This window comes from Mytilus trossulus, chromosome 1 (genome assembly GCF_036588685.1).
Source record: "Mytilus trossulus isolate FHL-02 chromosome 1, PNRI_Mtr1.1.1.hap1, whole genome shotgun sequence".
Lineage (NCBI taxonomy): Eukaryota > Metazoa > Mollusca > Bivalvia > Mytilida > Mytilidae > Mytilus > Mytilus trossulus.
The window spans coordinates 61,216,083-61,239,455 of record NC_086373.1 but is presented as its reverse complement, the minus strand read 5'-3'; the positions used below and the strand labels follow the sequence as shown (position 1 = coordinate 61,239,455).

The following is a 23,373-nucleotide window of genomic DNA, read 5'->3' as shown; positions in this document are numbered from 1 at the left end:
TGTTTAAAGCGTTTTCTTTATTCAAATTATAGAATAAGAAGATAAATTTCTGTCTTGTGTATACACCCGTTACATATAAAAATAAGATCGTCTAATTTTGGTTGTTAGAAGAAAAGGTCTTCCTTAAAAATTGCACTTCAACCTGCTTTTCTTCAAAACAACTTTAGTATGACAATGATATGGAAAAAAAATCTGTTGACGAGATTATTTTAATGATGTTTTCTCTAAAATAAAACTAATAAAAAATTACTAGAATAACATATTTTAGGTTTTTAAAAAAGTAAGCAATGGCTTATGCATCATTTCAACATTAAAAACTAGAGGGAGCCGCTCACCTTTGTCTATGTGAATATTAAACAAAGGAAGCAGATGGATTCATGACAAAATTGTGTATTGGTGATGGTGATGTGTTTGTAAATCTTTCTTTAATAAACAGTCTTGCTGCTTACAATTATCTCTATCTATAATGAACTTGGCCCAGTATTTTCAGTGGAAAATGTGAATAAAATTTTACAAATTTTATGAAAATTGTTAAAAATTGACTATAAAGGACAATAACTCCTTAAATGGTCAATTTACCATTTCGGTCATGTTGACTTATTTGTAAATCTTACTTTGCTGAACATTATTGCTGTTTACAGTTTATCTTTATCTATAATAATATTCAAGATTATAACCAAAAACAGCAAAATTTCCTTAAAATTACCGATTATGGGGCAGCAACCCAACAACGGGTTGTCAGATTCATCTGAAAATTACAGGGCAGATAGATTTTGATCTGATAAACAATTTTACCTCTGTCAGATTTGCTCTAAATGCTTTGGTTTTTGAGTTATAAGCCAAAAACTGCATTTTACCCCTATGTTCTATTTTTAGCTGTGGCGGCCATCTTGATTTGATGGCCGGGTCACCGGACACATTTTTCAAACTAGATACCCCAAAAATGATTGTTGTCAAGTTTGGATTAATTTGGCCCAGTAGTTTCAGAGAAGAAGATTTTTGTAAAAGATAACTAAGATTTACGAAAAATGGTTAAAAGTTTACTTTAAAGGGCAATAACTCCTAAAGGGGTCAACTGACAATTTCGGTCATGTTTGACTTATTTGTAAACAATAATACCCCCATGTCAGATTTGCTCTAAATGCTTTGGTTTTTTAGTTATAAGCCAAAAACTGCATTTTACCCCTATGTACTATTTTTAGCCGTGGCGGCCATCTTGGTTGGTTGGCCGGATACTACACATTTTTTAAACTAGATACCCCAAGAATGATTGTGGCCAAGTTTGGTTTAATTTGGCCCAGTAGTTTCAGACAAGAAGATTTTCGTAAAAGCTAACGACGACGGACGACGGACGACGACGACGCCGGACGCCGGACGCCAAGTGATGGGAAAAGCTCACTTGGCCCTTCGGGCAAGGTGAGCTTTAAATATAAGGCGAGCGATATTGTTCGATACAAGTTGCTTGCACGTTTTTTTTTCTTTGGTTTACTAAATGGATAACCAATTATTAGCAATGAATGGTTTATCAGTTGTTAACGAAAGGACGCCTCCTAAACATTTTCTGATCATCCAGTAAAAGAAGATTATTAGCACCACAACAATCCACCAAAATGTCAACGCCGAATAAACTTTTAATAGTATCAGTAAGAGTGTTGAGGATTTCTGAATAGCAGGCACTTCTTCATGGTCCTGTTTGAGCTGATCAAACATTCCCTGTTTTTCATTTGGATTAAGAGGTTGATATCGAATGTTCATTATTTTTAGTGTATACATATTGTTTTGTGTCCAGCGATACGGATAAGACGAAAAGCACGGTCAGCGTACCAAATTATAAGCATGGTATTTCTGATGAGTTTTTATAATAAGACAAAAAGATCATTAACAGTACACAAAGACCAATACTAGTTCAGGTTTTTCATACATACATTTTACAAAGCCATGAATGACCCTTCACGAATTTTGCTACAAGACGCAAGACATTAATAGTAATTGTCGATGAATCTATATTGATATCATAAGGCTCATTCATCTTTCAAACTACATCTTTGACCATTTTTACGTTTATATACATACAATATAATACTTATTTACAACTATTTACAATGTACCTTAATGAGTATATTTCGTTGTTATGTTCATAGATGATCACAAATAAAAGTCCCAATCTTATCATAATGACAATATTTTTCACACAATTATATGTAATCTTTCCAGATTATGCTCTAGATGGAGGTAATTTCGTTAGGTGCTGATACTTCTTTTATAATTTACGTATCAACATATTTTAAGTTTATAACTCTTCACGTGTAATTGACTATGCTGAAGCTACATTGGTTCACGAGTTTACCATATATGTACCATTCTTTTCGTTTTCAGCAACTTCGTTTTCACTAAAACTATAATTAGGGCTATCGAAATCTGGTTGTTCGGAGAAATGTTCTTTGTCATAACCATTCATCTCACCGGGACTTTGTTTGAGTGTTCTTGATTCAATACGTCTGAAATAATTATACAAATGTTATTTTGTGTTTATGATCATCTGTATATGTTTATAAATTATTTGTTGTAAAGTAGGTCTACCTAAAGGCAAGCATTTTAACTCCTTTTAAAAGATGTGGATACGTTGGATCGAGGAAGATATTTTACCTAGTAAAATGCCACTTATGGACCCCTGGAAGAGCTACTGATATTTAGCTTGCAGAAAGTTAGGAAATTTTTCATCACACAAAATCGTGTATAACGTCCGCACGGCATTTGCTTTACTGCCAAGTTGACCAAATGTATTAACTGATTTGTCCCACAAAACAATTTAGATTCTACTTTGTCCACATCAAGGTTGTCACATACTATATATACCTTAATCTCCTGTACAGTATGATAAGCGACAGTAAAATGATTATTAATAGCAGTGCAACAGCCACACCAATGACGACGTAAATCCATGTTTTCTGGAAAGAAAAGTATTGAAACATGAAATGCAATGCTGCAACATAATAGTAGTCATTACAAAAAACACTAAGTTTACTCCAATAAATAAATGTTTTTAACACGGTTTTGTTTTCTCGAAATCCATTTAAGATTCGAGTAGCGGTATACTGTTGTTGTCTTTATTTAAAAGACTATGTATCGTTTTTAACGTTGTTTTACGCCTTTTATAGATTCATTTTTGCAATAGTTGAAATAAAGTAATATTGACGGTCGCATTTGTGAAAAACTAAACATTTTGATGTAAGACATATAAAACAAATTGATGTTTCGCTTCGAAAGCACAGCTTCGTTTGCTATTGCAATCAAATACTTGTTTTAAATGTGTATATTTTCTGTCTTTATTCTTAGCAAAAAGTCATTGTAAGTTAAGTAAAAACTGATCGCTTTAAACAAAAATCTATGTCAGTTTGAGAAGTCATATACACATGGAGTTTCATTTGTCAGATACAAAATGGTGAAAAACTTTTCAGTGTATGATGGATTTACTTTCCACTAAATTAGGGTTGCACTGTTGATAATTGCGAAGGTATTCCTGATTTCCTCCAGATCTTTGGGCATCACTTCTGTCAGGAGAATTCATGCATAATACAACCGACCGGAATCATTCAATGCTAACTACAATGCGTAATTTTATTCAGAACATCCCTGCATTTTTTCCATGTTACGACACTAAATCACTATCTAAAATCTATAGATTTACAAATATTTTAATATTTTTGTCAATATAAATTTTCAGGACTATGTGCTTTTGCACAAAAAAAAGGACTGCTCGGAAATTAAAGGTTTTTTTTTTGTTTTTGCATTCGAAATAGTACTAATTTGCTTATACATTTACCTTGAATACGAATAAATGTCGATGTTTATGTCCAATTGAAGATTTTACATTTAAATGGAGAAGGCTGGTAACTAATATACAAACTGAACAATTTGAAAGTATTATAAACTAAATTTTTCTTATATCTTTGTATCGTTAGGAAGTTTTATAAATAAATGAAAATTAAACTTACCGATTCTTTTTCCTCATTAGCTGAAGGTTTTTGGACAAGTGCTGTCTCAACCACTTTTAAACCAGAAAGTTGTTGTTGTAATTTTAATTTGATGTTTTGATAAGAGGGTTGGTCCAAATTATCCTCATCGACATACCCTCCACTTTGTAAACTAGGTGATATGTAATACTCAATCTTTGCAGCAGGTTTACTATTATGAACAAATACAACGAAATATATTTTTTTGAAAATTATTTGGTTCCAAAATACTATAAGAAACGTTTCCTATATACGTTACATTCATAAGACGTAGTACCAGTCATAAGGAAAATAATTGTGTGTTTAAAAGAATAATTTGAACTGAGAGCAAAATCTTAAAGCTGTAATGACAACGCTTTTATAAAAAAAAAAGAGACATATTTGTTTAAATAGATATAGGAAGATGTGGTGTGAGTGCCAATTAGACAACTCTCAATCCAAATATCAATTTATAAAAGTAAACCATTATAAGTCAATATACGGCCTTCAACACGGAGCCTTGGCTCACACCAAACAACAAGCTTAAAAGGGCTCAAAAATAACTAGTGTAAAACCATTCAAACGGGAAAACCAACCGTCTAATCTATATATGCTGCCAAATGTCTTTGGATGGTAATCATCTCTTAAAATAAAAGATTATACATGCTAAGAATTCGAAATGTTTGTTCTTTTTACTTTTTTGTAACAGTTTTTCACATTTTAGAGAATAACAAATGTGTAAATGCAAGATCTTTAACTTGAAATGTGATATGATTACTTTCCGTTGTGTTGCAAGTTATTTTGATTCCGCTTTTATTTTTGATTTTTGCTGCTGTGTCAGCATTTTTATCATTGTATTGATATTTGTTTCCTTGGACATTTCCTTTCTTTGTATTATCTTGAAGATAAAAAACGATTTGATAGTGTTAATCTTTGCATTTACAGAGTACCTACCCGTTATTTGTCTGGAACCCTTTATGAACATTCACAACTTTGGTGTTTATGTTGACCCCAAGACCTAGAAACGGTAAAACAAAATGGTCTATTGTAAAAGAATGTAAATAACAATATTTAGATTAAACGCTTTATCAGGAATATTTTGCCTGAGTTGAAATTTTACTATAAAATTGATTCGAAAATGTACTTACTAAATCATCGAAGTGGTCACAAGCTTTTACAAACGATAAATTCAATCAGAAGCCGATTAGAATATAAAGCAATTATAGAATGCTGCAATGAATTATCCTCATGTGTACACCTGTGCTACATGTTAATTTGAATATTTTAATTGCAATGGCTCACATTGTTTTCATCGACCTTTTACCAAATGCAAGTTTATTGATAAAAATATATATGGTTCTGAATAACGTACTTTTTTAATAAAATATAACAAATATGATAGCAATTGTGTTATTACCTGTGTTCTCCGATGTCCAAATGAGTTTTAAAACATTTTGAATTTTAGTTCTATCAATCATGTCGATCTGTCCTGTAATCCTGATCTCTCTAAATTTTCTAGCTATACATTCACAAGTAGAAATTCCCTTTGGAAGGTTATGCTTGGTAACATTTTCATTTGGCTCCTGTAATGCTGTGTTAGAAGAATCAGCATTCAAAACAGAAACAACATACTTTACTTTCGTCACTCTATGTCTGAAAGAATGAAAAATACATAATAGACTTTTAGACGCGAGGGTCGGTTGAAAATGACGAAATATATTGAAACAGAGAGAGAAGCTGTCAATTTGGCAACATAAAATCATTCAAAGGCAGAAATATTTTAACAATGTTTTCTATTAAGTTTTTTTTTCTAAGACAGGAGAATTATTATTAAAAACACGAACTATACTATATTATCTTAGAAAGTTGAGTATCTATGTTAGAAATAAGGTATTTTTCACTTACCCAGAATTCTCGGAGAAGTAATTCTTGTCCCACGTTTTAATTGTTAATCCTAAATCGCTGTTTTGTAGATCTGCAAAATTTAATTTAATTTGCGAATGTCAATAAACTCATTGGATGAGTAAAAGTACACGAAAACTTTTTTCTTTATCAAACATGACTTTCACAGGTTTTTTATATTTTGTATGCGGTACAATTATTTATTCAATATTAAGATGCTTTCTCGGAGGAAATGTCATAAAAGATATTATCATGAAGACCGTAGGAGATTTGATATTGCATTCTCATACCTATCGTTGATGTTAGTGTATGCCTGTGAAATTACACACCAATCCGTGTCAATACAGACGAACCATAATAAGACGTAGAAAATCCTTTCATGTTTAGCTGGATTGTGACATCATCGAAAAAAAGTAAAATCATTCAAGAATACTGAGCATGGACTCCGAGGAAAATTCGAACGAGACTAATCGCAGGATTTGCACTAACAAAGAGTCACACGACAGGTTCCACTGTAAAACAACATTTGCCAACCCTCCCATGGTACCTGCTTAGAACCCCGGTTTAATTGTGTTGTTCAGTATTTAGATATCTGTGTACTGTTGGCCTTTCTAGTGTACCTGGTCTCTTCCAAGCTTTTGGTTCACGATTTTGGATGCTTAATCTAGTTTTGGTTGACAAGCGTCTTTTTGTTTTGTTTTGTTTTGGGTATAATCCAGTTTCCTCTTATAGTTGATGTGTTCCATCAGTTTTGGTTTGTAACCCGGATTTGTTTGTTTTCTTCTCAATCGGTTTATGACTTTTGAACCCGGGTAAACTAATTTTGCCTTTATATGATACCCTTTTTTACGATTTATTGTGATTGTGTACCTTTAACAATTGTTTCCCTTCTTTTGATCCAAAAAAGATTAGAAATTGGCAACATAATGAAAATAAAATAATTATGTTTATTAAACCTTCGCAATATTAAAATGACATGAAAACAATAAACGCATTTGCATGCAATTAGGATTAAGAAAACTGTTGGTTTCCTTTCACTTGTATTGAAAAAAAAGTTTATACTTCATAGGTATAATTTATTTATTGTACAAAAAACGCCTGCAATTATGGAAGGATTTTTCTTACCTGAATTGAAGTTTTTCCAAGCCGAAATTATAGCATTATTGATATTATTAAGTTGGCTTGCTGGAACCTCTCCTTCAAGATTTATTTCGAAAAGTTTCTGTGTTTCATTTAAAACTATAGTTTTATTAGAGGCAGACAGCTCTTTCATAATTGAATCTAATCTTCCTGCAGAGTTTGGATTAGGCCACTGTATTTTGCTGTCATTAAATGGTTCAGAATACCATACTCTCGTTACTGGATACCTTAAATTTTACAAATATTAAAGTTATATTTTTTCTTGATTCATTTTACAATACGATATAGAAAAGAAAAACCTTATATACAGACAAGGCAAAAATATTTACCTATTTACCTTTATTGTTTTTTCTTTTCTTCCAATACAAAAAGGGAAGGATAATATATTGGATAGATGAAGCCGTACCTTTGGACCAAAAAATGAATCTTGGTGTCGATAAATCGAAGCTACTTTAAATTGCTCTGTTGGGTTCCATGATCAGAAACCTCAGTAGTAACAACGGACAAATACTTGTATGTTTAGGTCCCATTTGGTCATTTAGCTCATTGCATGTTTCGATTTTTTTATACTTAATTGGCTTTCAATAATTTAGTTTGAATGTTTCTGGTGAATGTAAATCCAGAAAGAGTTATTTTAATGTTTTTATTTTATGATACGTAGACGTAAAACTTACCCATTTGATGTTAAGTAATTGCTTTTTACCATATTTAGATCAGCAACTACAACGAAAAGTAAAATAGGTTGATGATGGAAGTGTTTAACGACCTTGACTGGCTTTTCAGCTCTCGCACGGTCGGGTGACAATAGAAAAAACCATACAAATAAAGTATCAATAAGTTATGGACGTTGTCTTGTCAAAGAAGCGACATCATATTCTGGACAGGTTTAGTTCAGCACTTATAATCAAATAATCTTTAAGAAGCTAGCCTTTTTCACAAAATATGATAACGTGCCTCAGCTTACAAAGAAAATTTTTGGTCTTTCTCTACGTTAATTACTTTCTCTACCAGAAATAATCATTAGATTTATTTTTTCTTATACTAGTATACAAAATCACACCTGCTCTAGTATGTCGTGCCGCACCGTTATTTAAAATGAGCGCCCGTCTTACAGATCCCATATCTCTTAGCTTTATTCCTCCTCCTATATCAAAGTATTGTCGTCTGCTAGAGGCACAACTGGAATCGCATGCTTGAAGATTTTTGTGAATACCTAATTGGCCATTGTCGTTAATAAGACTTCCATTCAAAATTGGAAAGTAAACAGCGTCGGTTTTTCTGAAATAGGAAAATTGTTAACTAAAAATAGGTTTAAAGCATATGAAAAAAGGTTTTGTTAAAAGTATAAACAGCTTCTTAATTATGCATTGTTATGCGTATCCTGTATCGTTAAATAAATTTAAATCACACAGTAAATATATGTTGATCTATCGGAAATCTGGATCTCAACTAAATAATCCAAGACTGAACAATAAAAGATTGTCTTATTGTGAGTGTAAGATATTTGCTCATGTCTTCTCCAATTTATACTATTAAACATATGATTTTTTTTATTTTGTCTCCCATTATTCTCCTTTTTTAAATTGTTCATTTATTTATGTGTATGACTCATGTCCCTTTCTCTCTCTTTTTTTCAAAAAAAAATGTCAATTTTTAAATTGTTTATTTGCTTACCCAGAGTCTAACGTTTTTTCTAATGAAGCCACCTCAACATCTAGTTTACAGCCAATAGAACATTTATTACTGTCTGAAAAATAAATATGTGTTTAAAGTATACTGTTGAGTTGTGGGACTTTGATTATAACAAAGTGAACAGACAGTTCTTTCTTTACTGCATGCAACTTTCATAACGCTGTAAGACATCGGCTCGAAACTTAATCTCATCATACAGGCGATGTTAGAATCTGTTATTATCATATATAATCTAAGTGATAATTTCTGATTTATTGTTTCTAATATTAGTTCTTAGATATAGGAAGATGTGGTGTGAGTGCCAATGAGACAACTCTCCATCCAAATAACAATTTAAAAATTAAACCATTATAGGTTAAAGTACGGCCTTCAACACGGAGCCTTGGCTCACACCGAACAACAAGCTATAAAGGGCCCCAAAATTACTAGTGTATTATTTATTTCATGAAATAACGGGTATATGGCTTTCATCGAAAATTTAGTATTTGTTATTCAAAAGGTACAAACCTTTCAAAGAAGACATATAATTCGATTTCAGTTGTCGTTTAACGTCATCCAGTTTGATATCTTTCGCGGGTTTATTTATTGTTATCCGAACTCCCTGTGAGTAGTGGTATAGAGGTTGAATGAACACTGTAGCAAGATGTTGTTGTCCTTTTTCACAACATTTCTGGAACTCGTCATTAATGACAGACGTAGATGGTGGTGTGTGACTCTTCGGGGTGATCAAAGAGCCCCGAGAGCTTGCAAGATATTGGATCTTCGTTACTCTAGTTCTGAAAAGGAAAGATTGTATGCTGATAAGCTTTTGTGTTGAAACTATTAATGAGGTAAATATAACGAATAAGTTGAATTATATGTCAAGACAATACCAGTTTGTTTAACAACCAATATACTAGTCAGTGATTGTAAAGCTGTTCAATATATAAGCAAAGGTGACACAAAGTTGAAACTTCATAGCTGCATATTTTGAAACTTTATCAAATATTTGAATTTTTTAAAACAATTATACTGGACTAGTTAGCGTTGCACATACTTTTATACATACCCGTATTTGCCAATCATTTGCAAAGAGTTCGCAACTAGAATGTCTACGTTTTTTGTATCTGAAAAATACAAAACGTAGCCATAAAGCATCATGAAAGCAAAATGGAGTTAGTAATGAAAAATAAAATCACAAATATAATGAACTCCGAGGAAAATTAAAAAAGGCAAGTTCCTATTCAAATGGCAAATTCAAAAGGTTTAAGCTCAAACACATCAAACAAATGGACAACAATTGTCATACTCCTGACTTGGTACAGGCATTTTCTTACGTACAAAATGACAAATTGAACATGGTTTTATAACTAGCTAAACCTATTACTATGATTTCAATATGAAAAAAAAAATCATGATTTATGTTATCTTTTACAAGTTCAACAGAAGATTGAACCGTGATTATAAATGATTGAAAAAAAATGTTACTTATCGAAAGTATATGTGTGTTAGCTGCAGTTTCAGAACAACTTTAATTCGTTGATCAAAATGTCAGTTACAAATACAAGACAGTTGGATATAAGTATTTATAATGAGTAAAATAAACGAAAGTTGATTTCAATATGAAAAAAAAATTCCATATTAAAGCATTGTTATCACCGAGAAAATAAAGGCAGAAATAAAGCTTTAGCTTAAAATCTAGTTCAAATTTTGTCATATGGATGTTCAGGTGAAAATGTTGTTTAACCTGTACGTGCAATTTTCTTTTGTACTTTGATACTATGTCGTTTACCTCCACGTGCTGCTTTCTTATGTAATTTGATACTATGTCATCGTCTTACCGCCACGTGCTGTGTACTATGATACTAACTCGTTTATATTCACGTGCTGTTTATTATGTACTATGATACTATGCTGTTTTTATCTTGTGTTTCATGGAATTATCTTGTTTATCTCCACGCGCTTTTTATGCCCCATCTACGATAGTAGAGGGGCATTATGTTTTCTGGTCTGTGCGTCCGTCCGTCTATTCGTTCGTCCGTTCGTCTGTTCGTTCGTTCATCTGTTCGATCGCCCGTCTATCCCGCTTCAGGTTAAAGATTTTGGTCAAGGTAGCTTTTGATGTAGCTAATGTCCAATCAACTTGAAACTTAGTACACATATTGTTTATGGTATGATCTTTCTAATTTTAAAGCCAAATTATACTTTTGATCCTAATTGCACGGTCCACTAAACATATAAAATGAAAGCGCGAGTTTCAGGTTAAAGTTTTTTGTCAAGGTAGTTTTTGATGCAGTTGAAGTCCATTCAACTTGAAACTTAGTTCACATGTTCCCTATGGTATGATCTTTTTAATGCCAAAATAGATTGTTTACCCTATTTCACGTTCCATTGAACATGGAAATTTGTCGTTTATTTTCACGTGCTGTTTTCTTGTGAAGTATGATACCATTTTGTCTTACCTCCACGTGCTGTTTTCCATGTTTTCTTCAGTTTATCTTTAATGTATTGCAGATTATCCTGATAGACATAACCAATAAGATCTATATCATATAATGCGTCATTCAGACTGACCAACGAATACGTGGTGGTTGGGGTTAAGGGCACATTAGTTTGTAGTAATGGTTTGCTTTTAAATTCGTTCTTTAAGTTTTCCAAAAATTTGTCGTTAGTACCGTTGAAACACTCATCAGCATGAAACTGTACTTTTGATGCCTGTTGTCTGAAATTAATTTATGAATTATATCTATCAGAAAAGTGGAAGATCGATAAATTTCATTATGGTACTTGAATAATGAGAATAACTACAAGACGCATATTCTTAGAGACAACATAGATTTATAGGTTTAACAATATCAAAGTTGAATTTGGTATTTGGATAATGACCGTGGTCTGCTCTTATATAAATTTTATTTCTGTTTTTTATAGTCAAATTCTCTGTGCATGGCGTTTCATGCAGATACAAATATTGCTTGTTCAGAATATGTAACTATGTAATTATCACCCAATAGTTATTAATCGATCATCAATCATGAATGAAGATTTTGTTTGGACAAGGAAAAGAGTTCTTGCGTTTAGTTGAATTGCCGGAATTATATTAAGACAGGTTTGCAAATGACACATTCACGCATGATACGGTGTAAAAAAAGCCCCATTCTTATAGTATTCGCCTTTGACAGAATAAACCGTATAAAATATATAAAAAGTATTATCTAGATTAAGAATACCACCACTTTTAATATTTCCTTAAATTGAAAGAAAACATCAACGCCCTTCATCAACTAAAAATGTATACTTACAAATTTATATTGATCATTGGTTCAACGTTTGTTATCGTGATGTTCGGAAAACAATTTCCATCACCTGAAAAATATAGAAAAAAACACTTATAACCTACAAGGAGATTTTTTTCCATTGAGTTTCAATAGTTAGACAACAAGTATTGCTACCCTAGTTAACTGCCTGCATTAGCAAGCACATTTTGATCAAGCTTTGCAAATGCATCATTCAAGCTTCAGGGGTCTTTTTTGTGTCACTTTTTTTTTTATATTTCTGTTTAACTTAATGTGTATTATTAAGAGATGACATAAGGAAGTAGTGTCAAGGAAAAACGTTTTAGGTCATATTACTCATGTAAAAGTCATGTATCTCTAAACCACTCAAAACTGGGATAGAGTATAAGAAAAACAAGTAAACCATCAAATTTTCCCATCATAAAAGAGATTTTTTTATTTAAAAGAACTCAGAGTCAAGAACCTTAATAGTGAATAATACTGCATACAAGTAGTATGTACACATTGAAGTTTTTTGTGCATCCTGCCTTTTGGGGGATGCAAAATAATATTATACACAACACGCATTCTTGTATAAATCTTAAACATCTTCATGGAAAACAAAACAATTTTATAAAAATAGAAATGAAGCATAACAGCCGAATAATTCAAATAATTTCTTCAAAGACATGTTATCTAATTGATTGGTATTATATTCCAAACCATATGAATGCCATACAATTGTGAGAAGTGTCTCTCCAAGTACAGTATTTATTAACACATTGTTCATATGGTATTGCAAAAAATGTTACTCCTCGAAAAAATGTGTCGACTGTGTAGAACTAATATGTTACTATTATTGTTTTCAATTGTTGATTCCATTTTTCAATTGTTACTACAAAAGGACTAAGCCATGTGATATGGTATAATGTTTTCTCGTAGTAACCAATCAGAAACTTTCATTTAAAATTGAAATACAACAATCTTAAGAAGGCCTCTGTAACGTATGCATTCAAGTTTATATAAGTAATATTCTAAAGAAATTCGAGTGTCTTAAACTGAAAAAAACAAACTTAATGTAAAAACAACTTAAAAGAACGTTCAAAGTCAAATGACAATTAATGATTTATATGTATTACCTGATTTATTGCCTGCCTTGTTTAAGTGTGATTGCAGTATTTGAATTTCCTCTGGTTTAACTGTTCCGTTCAAAAATACAGCGAAGTCTGTATTAGGTGTAGCAGATGTTGTCAATTTTATAGCCATCGATGTTGGTTCTGTTGTTGCTAAAGTCGTTTTCATCGTTGATTTCATAGATGGAGTTGTAGATACTGTTGTAGGTTTAATGGTTGATGTAGTTGGTGAAGTTGTTGGTTTTGCTGTTTGTCTTGGTGTTGGTTTTGTAGTTTGTCTTGTTGTTGGCAATGTAGTTGACTCTGTTGTAGGTAAAGCTGTTGACTTTGTAGTAGGTAAAGCTGTTGACTTTGTAGTGGGTAAAGGTGTTGACTCTGTTGTAGGTAAAGCTGTTGACTTAGTAGTGGGTGAAAAGGTGGACTCCGTAGAAGTTGATTCCGTAGTAGGTAAAGGAGTTGTTTCCGTAGTGGGTGAAGGAGTTGACTCTGTAGTTGGTAAATGAGTTGTTTCCGTAGTTGATGAAGGAGATGACTCCGTAGTAGGCGAAGGAGTTGAATCCGTAGTGGGTGAAGAAGTTGACTCCGTAGTGGGTGAATGAGTAGACTCTGTAGTTGGTGAATGAGTAGACTCTGTAGTTGGTAAGGGAGTAGACTCCGTTGTATGTGTAGTAGTTGACTCCGTAGTAGGTTGAGTAGATGTTGAAGTCGCTGTGGTAGTTTCTGTTGTAGTTTCCTTTGCTGTCGGGTTTATTTTGAAAGGACAAAAATATGCCTTATCTAACACACAGTAGCACAATCCTGGACCGGTTGCATTAATACATTTTACATTTGAGTCACATTTAGTTTCAATACAAAATCCATGTTCCGGTATAACCGTTGACAATGTTAATGGAATCGTCTTTGGTGTTGTTGATTGTATTGTTGTTGGTTTAGTTGTTGTTGTTGTGGGTGTGCTTGTTGTTGAAGTGGTTGGTGTTGTAGTTGGTGTTGTTGTTGGTGTTGTGGTTGGTGTTGTGGTTGGTGTGGTAGTTGGTGTAGTGGTTGGTGTTGTAGTTTGTGTGGTAGTTGGTGTAGTGGTTGTTATTGTTGTTGGTGTAGTGGTTGTTTGTGTAGTGGGTTTGGTTGTTGATGTAGTTGTTGGTGTTGTAGTTGGTGTAGTAGTTGTTATTGTTGTTGGTGTAGTGGTTGTTTGTGTAGTGGGTTTGGTTGTTGATGTAGTTGTTGGTGTTGTAGTTGGTGTAGTGGTTGTTATTGTTGTTGGTGTAGTGGTTGTTTGTGTAGTGGGTTTGGTTGTTGATGTAGTTGTTGGTGTTGTAGTTGGTGTAGTGGTTGTTTGTGTAGTGGGTTTGGTTGTTGATGTAGTTGTTGGTGTTGTAGTTGGTGTGGTAGTGGTTGGTGTTGTGATGGTTGGTGTGGTTGTTGGTGTAGTGGTTAATTTGGTTGGTTTCTTAGTGGTTTGTGTCTGTTTTGAAGTTGAAATTATTGAAGTAGTTGGCAATGAAAAAGGTGATAAGGTTGGTTTCAGTACGTACGGACAGAAGTATGCTTTATCAATTAAACAATAACATAGTCCAGGTACAGTGGCATTGATGCACTTATTGTTTTGGTCACATTTTGTTTCAGAACAAAATCCTACTTCTTGCTTAATTGTAGAAAATTGAGAAGGGGTGGTTTTCCTTCTTGTTGTTTGTTGAACTGTTGTTGAAGCTAATGTGGTTGTTACTTTTGTTGTAGGTTTGGTTGTAGGTTTGGTTGTGGTTTGAGATGTTGAAGCTAGTGTGTTTGTTACTTTTGTTGTAGGTTTGGTTGTAGATGTTGATTTAATGGTTGACTCTTGTGTGGTATCTGGTGCTGTCGTTACTGGTTGTTTTGTAGATGGACAGTGACAGTGGTGACCTTTGTTCATTTGATGACACGTGCAGCCAGGAGGGCACGGGTTTTCTGAGCATTTCAGTTGTTCAGTTTGACAATATTTACCTGTGTAGCCATCTCGACAACAACAAGAACCGTTAAAGCAATGCCCATCATTTTTACATGTCAAACTTGGAGGACATTCTTTGTCAAGGTAGTTTGGAATGTCACGGTTAGTACAGTTCTGGCCTGACCATCCAGATCGACATATTTTATGTCCAGTTGTAGGATCACAATAATAATGTCCATTCGCGCAATCATCAAATTCTTTGCAGAATTTTCGACAATCAGGGCCATAATAATATTCTTGACATGTACTCACAACATTTGGGTCTACTAACGGAACGGAGCAATCTCTTCCAGTGTATCCATTATTGCATATACAAACCGCGCCAAAAATATCGTGCAGACATGTACCATTCAAACATGGCGGACAGTCACGTGGTTTAGGAGTCGTTGTAGATTGTGTAGAATCTATTTCACATAGTCTTCCACTGTATCCAGTTACACATGTACATGTGAAAGTACCAATACGGTCATTACATATTCCACTGTGTTGGCATGGTTCTGTCAGACATTCTAATATTTCACTCTGGCAAAGAACTCCAGTGTAACCATTTGGACAAGAACATTTGTCTCCAACACATGTTCCATTTTTATGACATTCATTACTTTTACAGGATAAAAAAGAATCGTTGAAATAAGTTCCTAATGAGTATTGTTCCAGTGAGACTATCGTCAACTACAAAGGGGAGACGAGAATAAAGATATTAAATCATTTATATCATTTCAGGTCCGAAAACTAAATATGACAATAATAATATAAACATACGTGTACAATAGACTAGATTTTCTGTTCCATAAAACATTGTCACAATGGAGTTCTATTAATGAATATCAATCTATCAGAAATATTAGTAGTTCCTGTAACCAAGCTCAAAGAATATAAAAAAATTCTAATATTAGTGACTGTAATACTTTTTTTGTTTTTTGTTTTACCAAAAAGGCTACTCAAGTACAATTCAGAAAAACGCGACAGTGTACAATTTTCCAAGTAAATTAGGGTGTAGAATTTTAAATGCAGTAATGAAAATAATTTAAAAAGTTGTTTTTCACAAAGTTCTAAGACAATTCAATATGTGTGACTATGCCAACGCCGTAAACTTATCAATAGGAAAAAAAAGACTAGGTATTTACTTGAAATCTGTGAAACCATTAACACATTGAAAATTTTATGAATGAAAATCTACTTTCCATTCTTCTGTAGCATTAATACATCGTCCATAATATCACCTTTAGTGGTATTGTTTATCGCAAGTTTTACCATTTTAATGGTCAAGTTTGGCGTTACTTTATCTTAATACGGAAATTGCCCTTGTCTGAATATTCTTTTCACTTAAGCTTTCATTCACTATTTCCTTCGTTCTTTATTTGTTCACAGAATGAAAGTGTTTTGTAAATTAAAAGTGCAAAACAATTATGAAATTCGAAAAAAAATGTTTTATTTTCTGAAAAGCAAACAAAAAAGAGACCGAAAAGATTTCATAGGACTGAGACATTTGACGAGCTGTAGAAAAAATGATTTTTCTTTCAATAAAAATCAATTATTTAACTTTTTTATTTATTAATTTTTTTTAATATTTTTCATTAAATAATAAATATAATTTTATGTTATAATACCATACCTGTATGAAAAATATGAAGAGTGAAAATATCCTAAACATATCTGTCTTAATCTACTAAACTCAAATGATTGAAAGAATGTGCTTCCAACTATTATGTGTGGTTCATTTTAAATATTAAATATTATTCCACTCCTTATTATTCATACTTTATAATTTTGATATGGATTAGGGTATCTATTTCACCTGTAGAAAACGCCCAGGGATGGAGTTATGAAGTTTATCAGAGTTACGTTCGGGCTCGCGTCAACAAGGCTTTACCTTGTACAAAGTTTGTCACAAACAATGGACAAACGTTGCTGCGAATTGAAAACATCTCATTGCAATTCCGTGTATATTTATTAAGTCATTGATTAATATGTTAGGTACTTTCATTTGTAATTTAAAGGTTATTTCGTTATCTATTAAGTAGGAATATTTCTAAATAAGCTAGGGTTGGGGGTAGTGTATTTTTAAAACCGTTTATAAGTAGATTGTAAAGTGATGTAACTCAGTAGAAAGCTGGTAGCTACTCAGTCGTCTAGCATTGGTAGTAAGTCCGAGGGATAATCAGATATATGTTTACGTTGTTTTCTTTTCTAAAAAAAAAATACATCTAGAAGTATTATAACAAAAACAAATGATTTTCAATTGAATTGTTTTGATTCAAACTCAAAGTTGTTCTGACTTGTTCGCTTGTTCCTGTTTGGTCTTGTGTTCTAGCTTATTCGCTTTTACTGAATTGTTAGAAAGTATATGTATTTCTTTTCTATTTTGTAATATTTTAAATTCCAATTAAACTAAAAAATATGACGATTAGGCTGAAAATATAAATTAAAGACATTCACTATTATTGTTCATGTTATAGAAAAGGATAACACAGGATAGGAGATGTAACGACATTATCTAATGATTATGAAATAAAAACATTTGAAAATTCCGATGGAATCCATTACAAATGTATATGATTAAAGTATTGAGGGGCAGATGCTTTCTAATTCGTGTAAACCATATCATTCGTATCTAAAATTTTGAAGTTGGAAAAATTAATGCATTCAATTTATTCTTTATTACTTTGAACAATACAGTTTATTAGCATATTCTGCATGAATATACAATTTACAAGTTGTATAGCGTTAACAGACAAATAAATAAATAAACGTCAGAAATATCAGCCACACGAGTGGCAACATATATATATTATGAATATGTCTTAAATATTGTTTCTGCACTTAAACGCTTAGAGTAAGCACTTTCCAAAATTACAAAGTTTCTTAGTGTGTCTTAACAGAAAGAATCATGGTAATTGTATTAATTTATAAGATGAAGTTACATGCAAACAACTATAGTACTAAAAATGATAAATACTTCTTATGTCCTGAAAACTTTGAATGTGTTTCGGGATTTGTTCGGAAAAAAGCTGAACATACAAACTATTTGACCATATCACATTCTTTATATGCCTGTGAGAAGACAGGAACCTGTAATTCGGTGGTTGGTGTTTGTCCTGTCGGTCATATTTGCTTTTAGTAAATTGCTTAGTGACAAATTTTGCCATTTGTTTTTCGTTTGAACTGTTTCTCATTTTGTCATATTTGGGTCATTTATATCCGACTATACGGAATGGGTTTTTATCATTGTTGAGTGCTTGCATTTACTTTCTTTTGAATCTGATGGATACATTTTTTTTTACTTGTCTCATTGGCAATCATACCACAACTCCTTATTTCACATACTAAAGATTCATTTGCAGTGGCATGACTCAATGGTATAAAAAAGAAGAAGAAAAAACGTGTAATTTGTAAAAAAAAAATTTTGCTAGTTCATTTGCTGATTATTTGATTATTGATTTTTTGTGCTTACCTTCCAGCTGCAAATAGTTCAGACATATTCAAGACGAAAACAAATTACCAATTAATATAGATTGGAGACGAGTCAATGGAAGTTACGATACATTCCAATTGGAATTTATGTTTGTCTATTAAACGGCTCTAGCAGAGGAGCAGAGTCCCTCATTCAAAAAAACTGGGAGTAAATTATATTCCCTAGGAAACTATCGGACGCTCACATGTTTAAACAAATCATTCTTAGCTTGCTGTTGGTGGATTATCAATAACCGAAGGTTTTGTATAGCTTTGCCAATGGCAGGATTAAGAAGATACATTTTAGTTGCAAACTAGTATACTGTTGGTTTTGTATGTACTGTCGTAAATTCATTTTAGGTTTCGTTGTTATTCTGTGGTCAACATGTTAAAATGTACTATTATATTATTTATGCATTTCTCTGTCCTGTGAGTCTTGCATTTATTTGTAAGTGTATTCCTGTTATGTCATTTTGTATTCTTACTAGTATTTTTATCATTTCTAGGAATACGGCAGTTGTTAACCTAGATTTTTTTTCTTTATATAATTTTGCTAAAATTAAGGTAACAATTCTTTGAGATGAAGTAATGTCCAGTCACAATTCTTGGAGATGAAGTAATGTCCAGTCACAATTCTTGGAGATGAAGTAATGTCCAGTCACAATTCTATGAAATGAAGTAATGACCAGTCACAATTCTTTGAGATGAAGTAATGTCCAGTCTGTGTTATTCTGGTTCCAAACATGTCTTATACACGTATCTGGCTTTACTCTTATACATGTATCTGGCTTTACTCTGATACACGTATCTGGCTTTACTCTGATACACGTATCTGGCTTTACTCTTATACACGTATCTGGCTTTACTCTGATACATGTTTCTGGCTTTACTCTGATGCATGTATCTGGCTTTACTCTTATACATGTATCTGGCTTTACTCTGATACATGTATCTGGCTTTACTCTGATACATGTATCTGGCTTTACTCTGATACATGTATCTGGCTTTACTCTGATACATGTATCTGGCTTTACTCTGATACATGTATCTGGCTTAACTCTGATACATGTATCTGGCTTTACTCTTATACATGTATCTGGCTTAACTCTGATACATGTATCTGGCTTTACTCTTATACATGTATCTGGCTTTACTCTGATACATGTATCTGGCTTTACTCTTATACATGTTTCTGGCTTTACTCTGATACATGTTTCTGGCTTTACTCTGATACATGTATCTGGCTTTACTCTTATACATGTATCTGGCTTTACTCTGATACATGTATCTGGCTTAACTCTGATACATGTATCTGGCTTTACTCTGATACATGTATCTGGCTTTACTCTTATACATGTATCTGGCTTTACTCTTATACATGTATCTGGCTTAACTCTGATACATGTATCTGGCTTTACTCTTATACATGTTTCTGGCTTTACTCTTATACATGTATCTGGCTTTACTCTGATACATGTATCTGGCTTAACTCTGATACATGTATCTGGCTTTACTCTGATACATGTATCTGGCTTTACTCTTATACATGTATCTGGCTTTACTCTTATACATGTATCTGGCTTTACTCTGATACACGTATCTGGCTTTACTCTGATACATGTATCTGGCTTTACTCTGATACATGTATCTGGCTTTACTCTTATACACGTATCTGGCTTTACTCTGATACATGTATCTGGCTTTACTCTTATACATGTATCTGGCTTTACTCTTATACATGTTTCTGGCTTTACTCTGATACATGTTTCTGGCTTTACTCTGATACATGTATCTGGCTTTACTCTTATACATGTATCTGGCTTAACTCTTATACATGTATCTGGCTTTACTCTGATACACGTATCTGGCTTTACTCTTATACATGTATCTGGCTTTACTCTTATACATGTATCTGGCTTTACTCTTATACATGTATCTGGCTTAACTCTGATACATGTATCTGGCTTTACTCTTATACATGTATCTGGCTTTACTCTGATACATGTATCTGGCTTTACTCTGATACATGTATCTGGCTTTACTCTGATACACGTAGCTGGCTTTACTCTGATACATGTATCTGGCTTTACTCTGATACATGTATCTGGCTTTACTCTTATACATGTATCTGGCTTTACTCTGATACATGTATCTGGCTTTACTCTGATACATGTATCTGGCTTTACTCTGATACATGTATCTGGCTTTACTCTGATACATGTATCTGGCTTTACTCTTATACACGTATCTGGCTTTACTCTGATACATGTATCTGGCTTTACTCTTATACATGTATCTGGCTTTACTCTTATACATGTTTCTGGCTTTACTCTGATACATGTATCTGGCTTTACTCTGATACATGTATCTGGCTTTACTCTTATACATGTATCTGGCTTTACTCTGATGCATGTATCTGGCTTTACTCTGATACATGTATCTGGCTTTACTCTGATACATGTATCTGGCTTTACTCTGATACATGTATCTGGCTTTACTCTTATACATGTATCTGGCTTAACTCTGATACATGTATCTGGCTTTACTCTTATACATGTATCTGGCTTTACTCTTATACACGTATCTGGCTTTACTCTGATACATGTATCTGGCTTTACTCTGATACATGTATCTGGCTTTACTCTGATACATGTATCTGGCTTTACTCTGATACATGTATCTGGCTTTACTCTTATACATGTATCTGGCTTTACTCTTATACATGTATCTGGCTTTACTCTGATACATGTATCTGGCTTTACTCTGATACATGTATCTGGCTTTACTCTGATACATGTATCTGGCTTTACTCTTATACATGTATCTGGCTTTACTCTGATACATGTATCTGGCTTTACTCTGATACATGTATCTGGCTTTACTCTGATACACGTATCTGGCTTTACTCTTATACATGTATCTGGCTTTACTCTGATACATGTATCTGGCTTTACTCTTATACATGTATCTGGCTTTACTCTTATACATGTATCTGGCTTTACTCTGATACATGTATCTGGCTTTACTCTGATGCATGTTTCTGGCTTTACTCTGATACATGTATCTGGCTTTACTCTTATACATGTTTCTGGCTTTACTCTTATACATGTATCTGGCTTTACTCTGATACACGTATCTGGCTTTACTCTGATACATGTATCTGGCTTTACTCTGATACACGTATCTGGCTTTACTCTTATACACGTATCTGGCTTTACTCTGATACACGTATCTGGCTTTACTCTTATACACGTATCTGGCTTTACTCTGATACACGTATCTGGCTTTACTCTGATACATGTATCTGGCTTAACTCTTATACATGTTTCTGGCTTTACTCTTATACATGTATCTGGCTTTACTCTTATACATGTTTCTGGCTTTACTCTGATACATGTATCTGGCTTTACTCTGATACATGTATCTGGCTTAACTCTTATACATGTTTCTGGCTTTACTCTTATACATGTATCTGGCTTTACTCTTATACATGTTTCTGGCTTAACTCTTATACATGTATCTGGCTTTACTCTGATACATGTATCTGGCTTTACTCTTATACATGTATCTGGCTTTACTCTTATACATGTATCTGGCTTTACTCTTATACATGTATCTGGCTTTACTCTGATACATGTATCTGGCTTTACTCTTATACATGTATCTGGCTTTACTCTTATACATGTATCTGGCTTTACTCTTATACATGTATCTGGCTTTACTCTGATACATGTATCTGGCTTTACTCTTATACACGTATCTGGCTTTACTCTGATACATGTATCTGGCTTTACTCTTATACATGTTTCTGGCTTAACTCTGATACATGTATCTGGCTTTACTCTGATACACGTATCTGGCTTTACTCTTATACATGTATCTGGCTTTACTCTGATACATGTATCTGGCTTTACTCTTATACATGTATCTGGCTTTACTCTTATACATGTATCTGGCTTTACTCTTATACATGTATCTGGCTTTACTCTGATACATGTATCTGGCTTTACTCTTATACACGTATCTGGCTTTACTCTGATACATGTATCTGGCTTTACTCTTATACATGTTTCTGGCTTAACTCTGATACATGTATCTGGCTTTACTCTGATACACGTATCTGGCTTTACTCTGATACATGTATCTGGCTTTACTCTGATACATGTATCTGGCTTTACTCTTATACATGTATCTGGCTTAACTCTGATACATGTATCTGGCTTTACTCTTATACATGTATCTGGCTTTACTCTGATACATGTATCTGGCTTTACTCTGATACATGTATCTGGCTTTACTCTGATACACGTAGCTGGCTTTACTCTGATACATGTATCTGGCTTTACTCTGATACATGTATCTGGCTTTACTCTTATACATGTATCTGGCTTTACTCTGATACATGTATCTGGCTTTACTCTGATACATGTATCTGGCTTTACTCTGATACATGTATCTGGCTTTACTCTGATACATGTATCTGGCTTTACTCTTATACACGTATCTGGCTTTACTCTGATACATGTATCTGGCTTTACTCTTATACATGTATCTGGCTTTACTCTTATACATGTTTCTGGCTTTACTCTTATACATGTATCTGGCTTTACTCTGATACATGTATCTGGCTTTACTCTTATACATGTATCTGGCTTTACTCTGATACATGTATCTGGCTTTACTCTGATACATGTATCTGGCTTTACTCTGATACATGTATCTGGCTTTACTCTTATACATGTATCTGGCTTTACTCTGATACATGTATCTGGCTTTACTCTGATACATGTATCTGGCTTTACTCTGATACATGTATCTGGCTTTACTCT

General features: G+C 33.2%; 1 protein-coding gene across 1 annotated transcript; it reads right to left on the bottom strand.

Moving 5' to 3' along the window:
• Positions 1-1,420: 1,420 nt before the first annotated feature.
• On the bottom strand, positions 1,421-16,844 carry LOC134681081 (uncharacterized). The gene is made up of 16 exons (XM_063540503.1): positions 16,707-16,844; positions 13,117-15,763; positions 12,005-12,068; positions 11,168-11,427; positions 9,775-9,832; positions 9,234-9,502; positions 8,709-8,781; positions 8,095-8,312; positions 7,709-7,754; positions 7,020-7,261; positions 5,898-5,967; positions 5,410-5,645; positions 4,947-5,010; positions 3,996-4,185; positions 2,857-2,948; positions 1,421-2,498 (listed from the first exon to the last, which is right to left on the bottom strand). Exons 1-16 carry the CDS (start codon positions 16,743-16,745, stop codon positions 2,336-2,338), a joined length of 4,731 nt encoding a protein of 1,576 aa, XP_063396573.1. The 5' UTR covers positions 16,746-16,844; the 3' UTR covers positions 1,421-2,335.
• Positions 16,845-23,373: the final 6,529 nt, after the last annotated feature.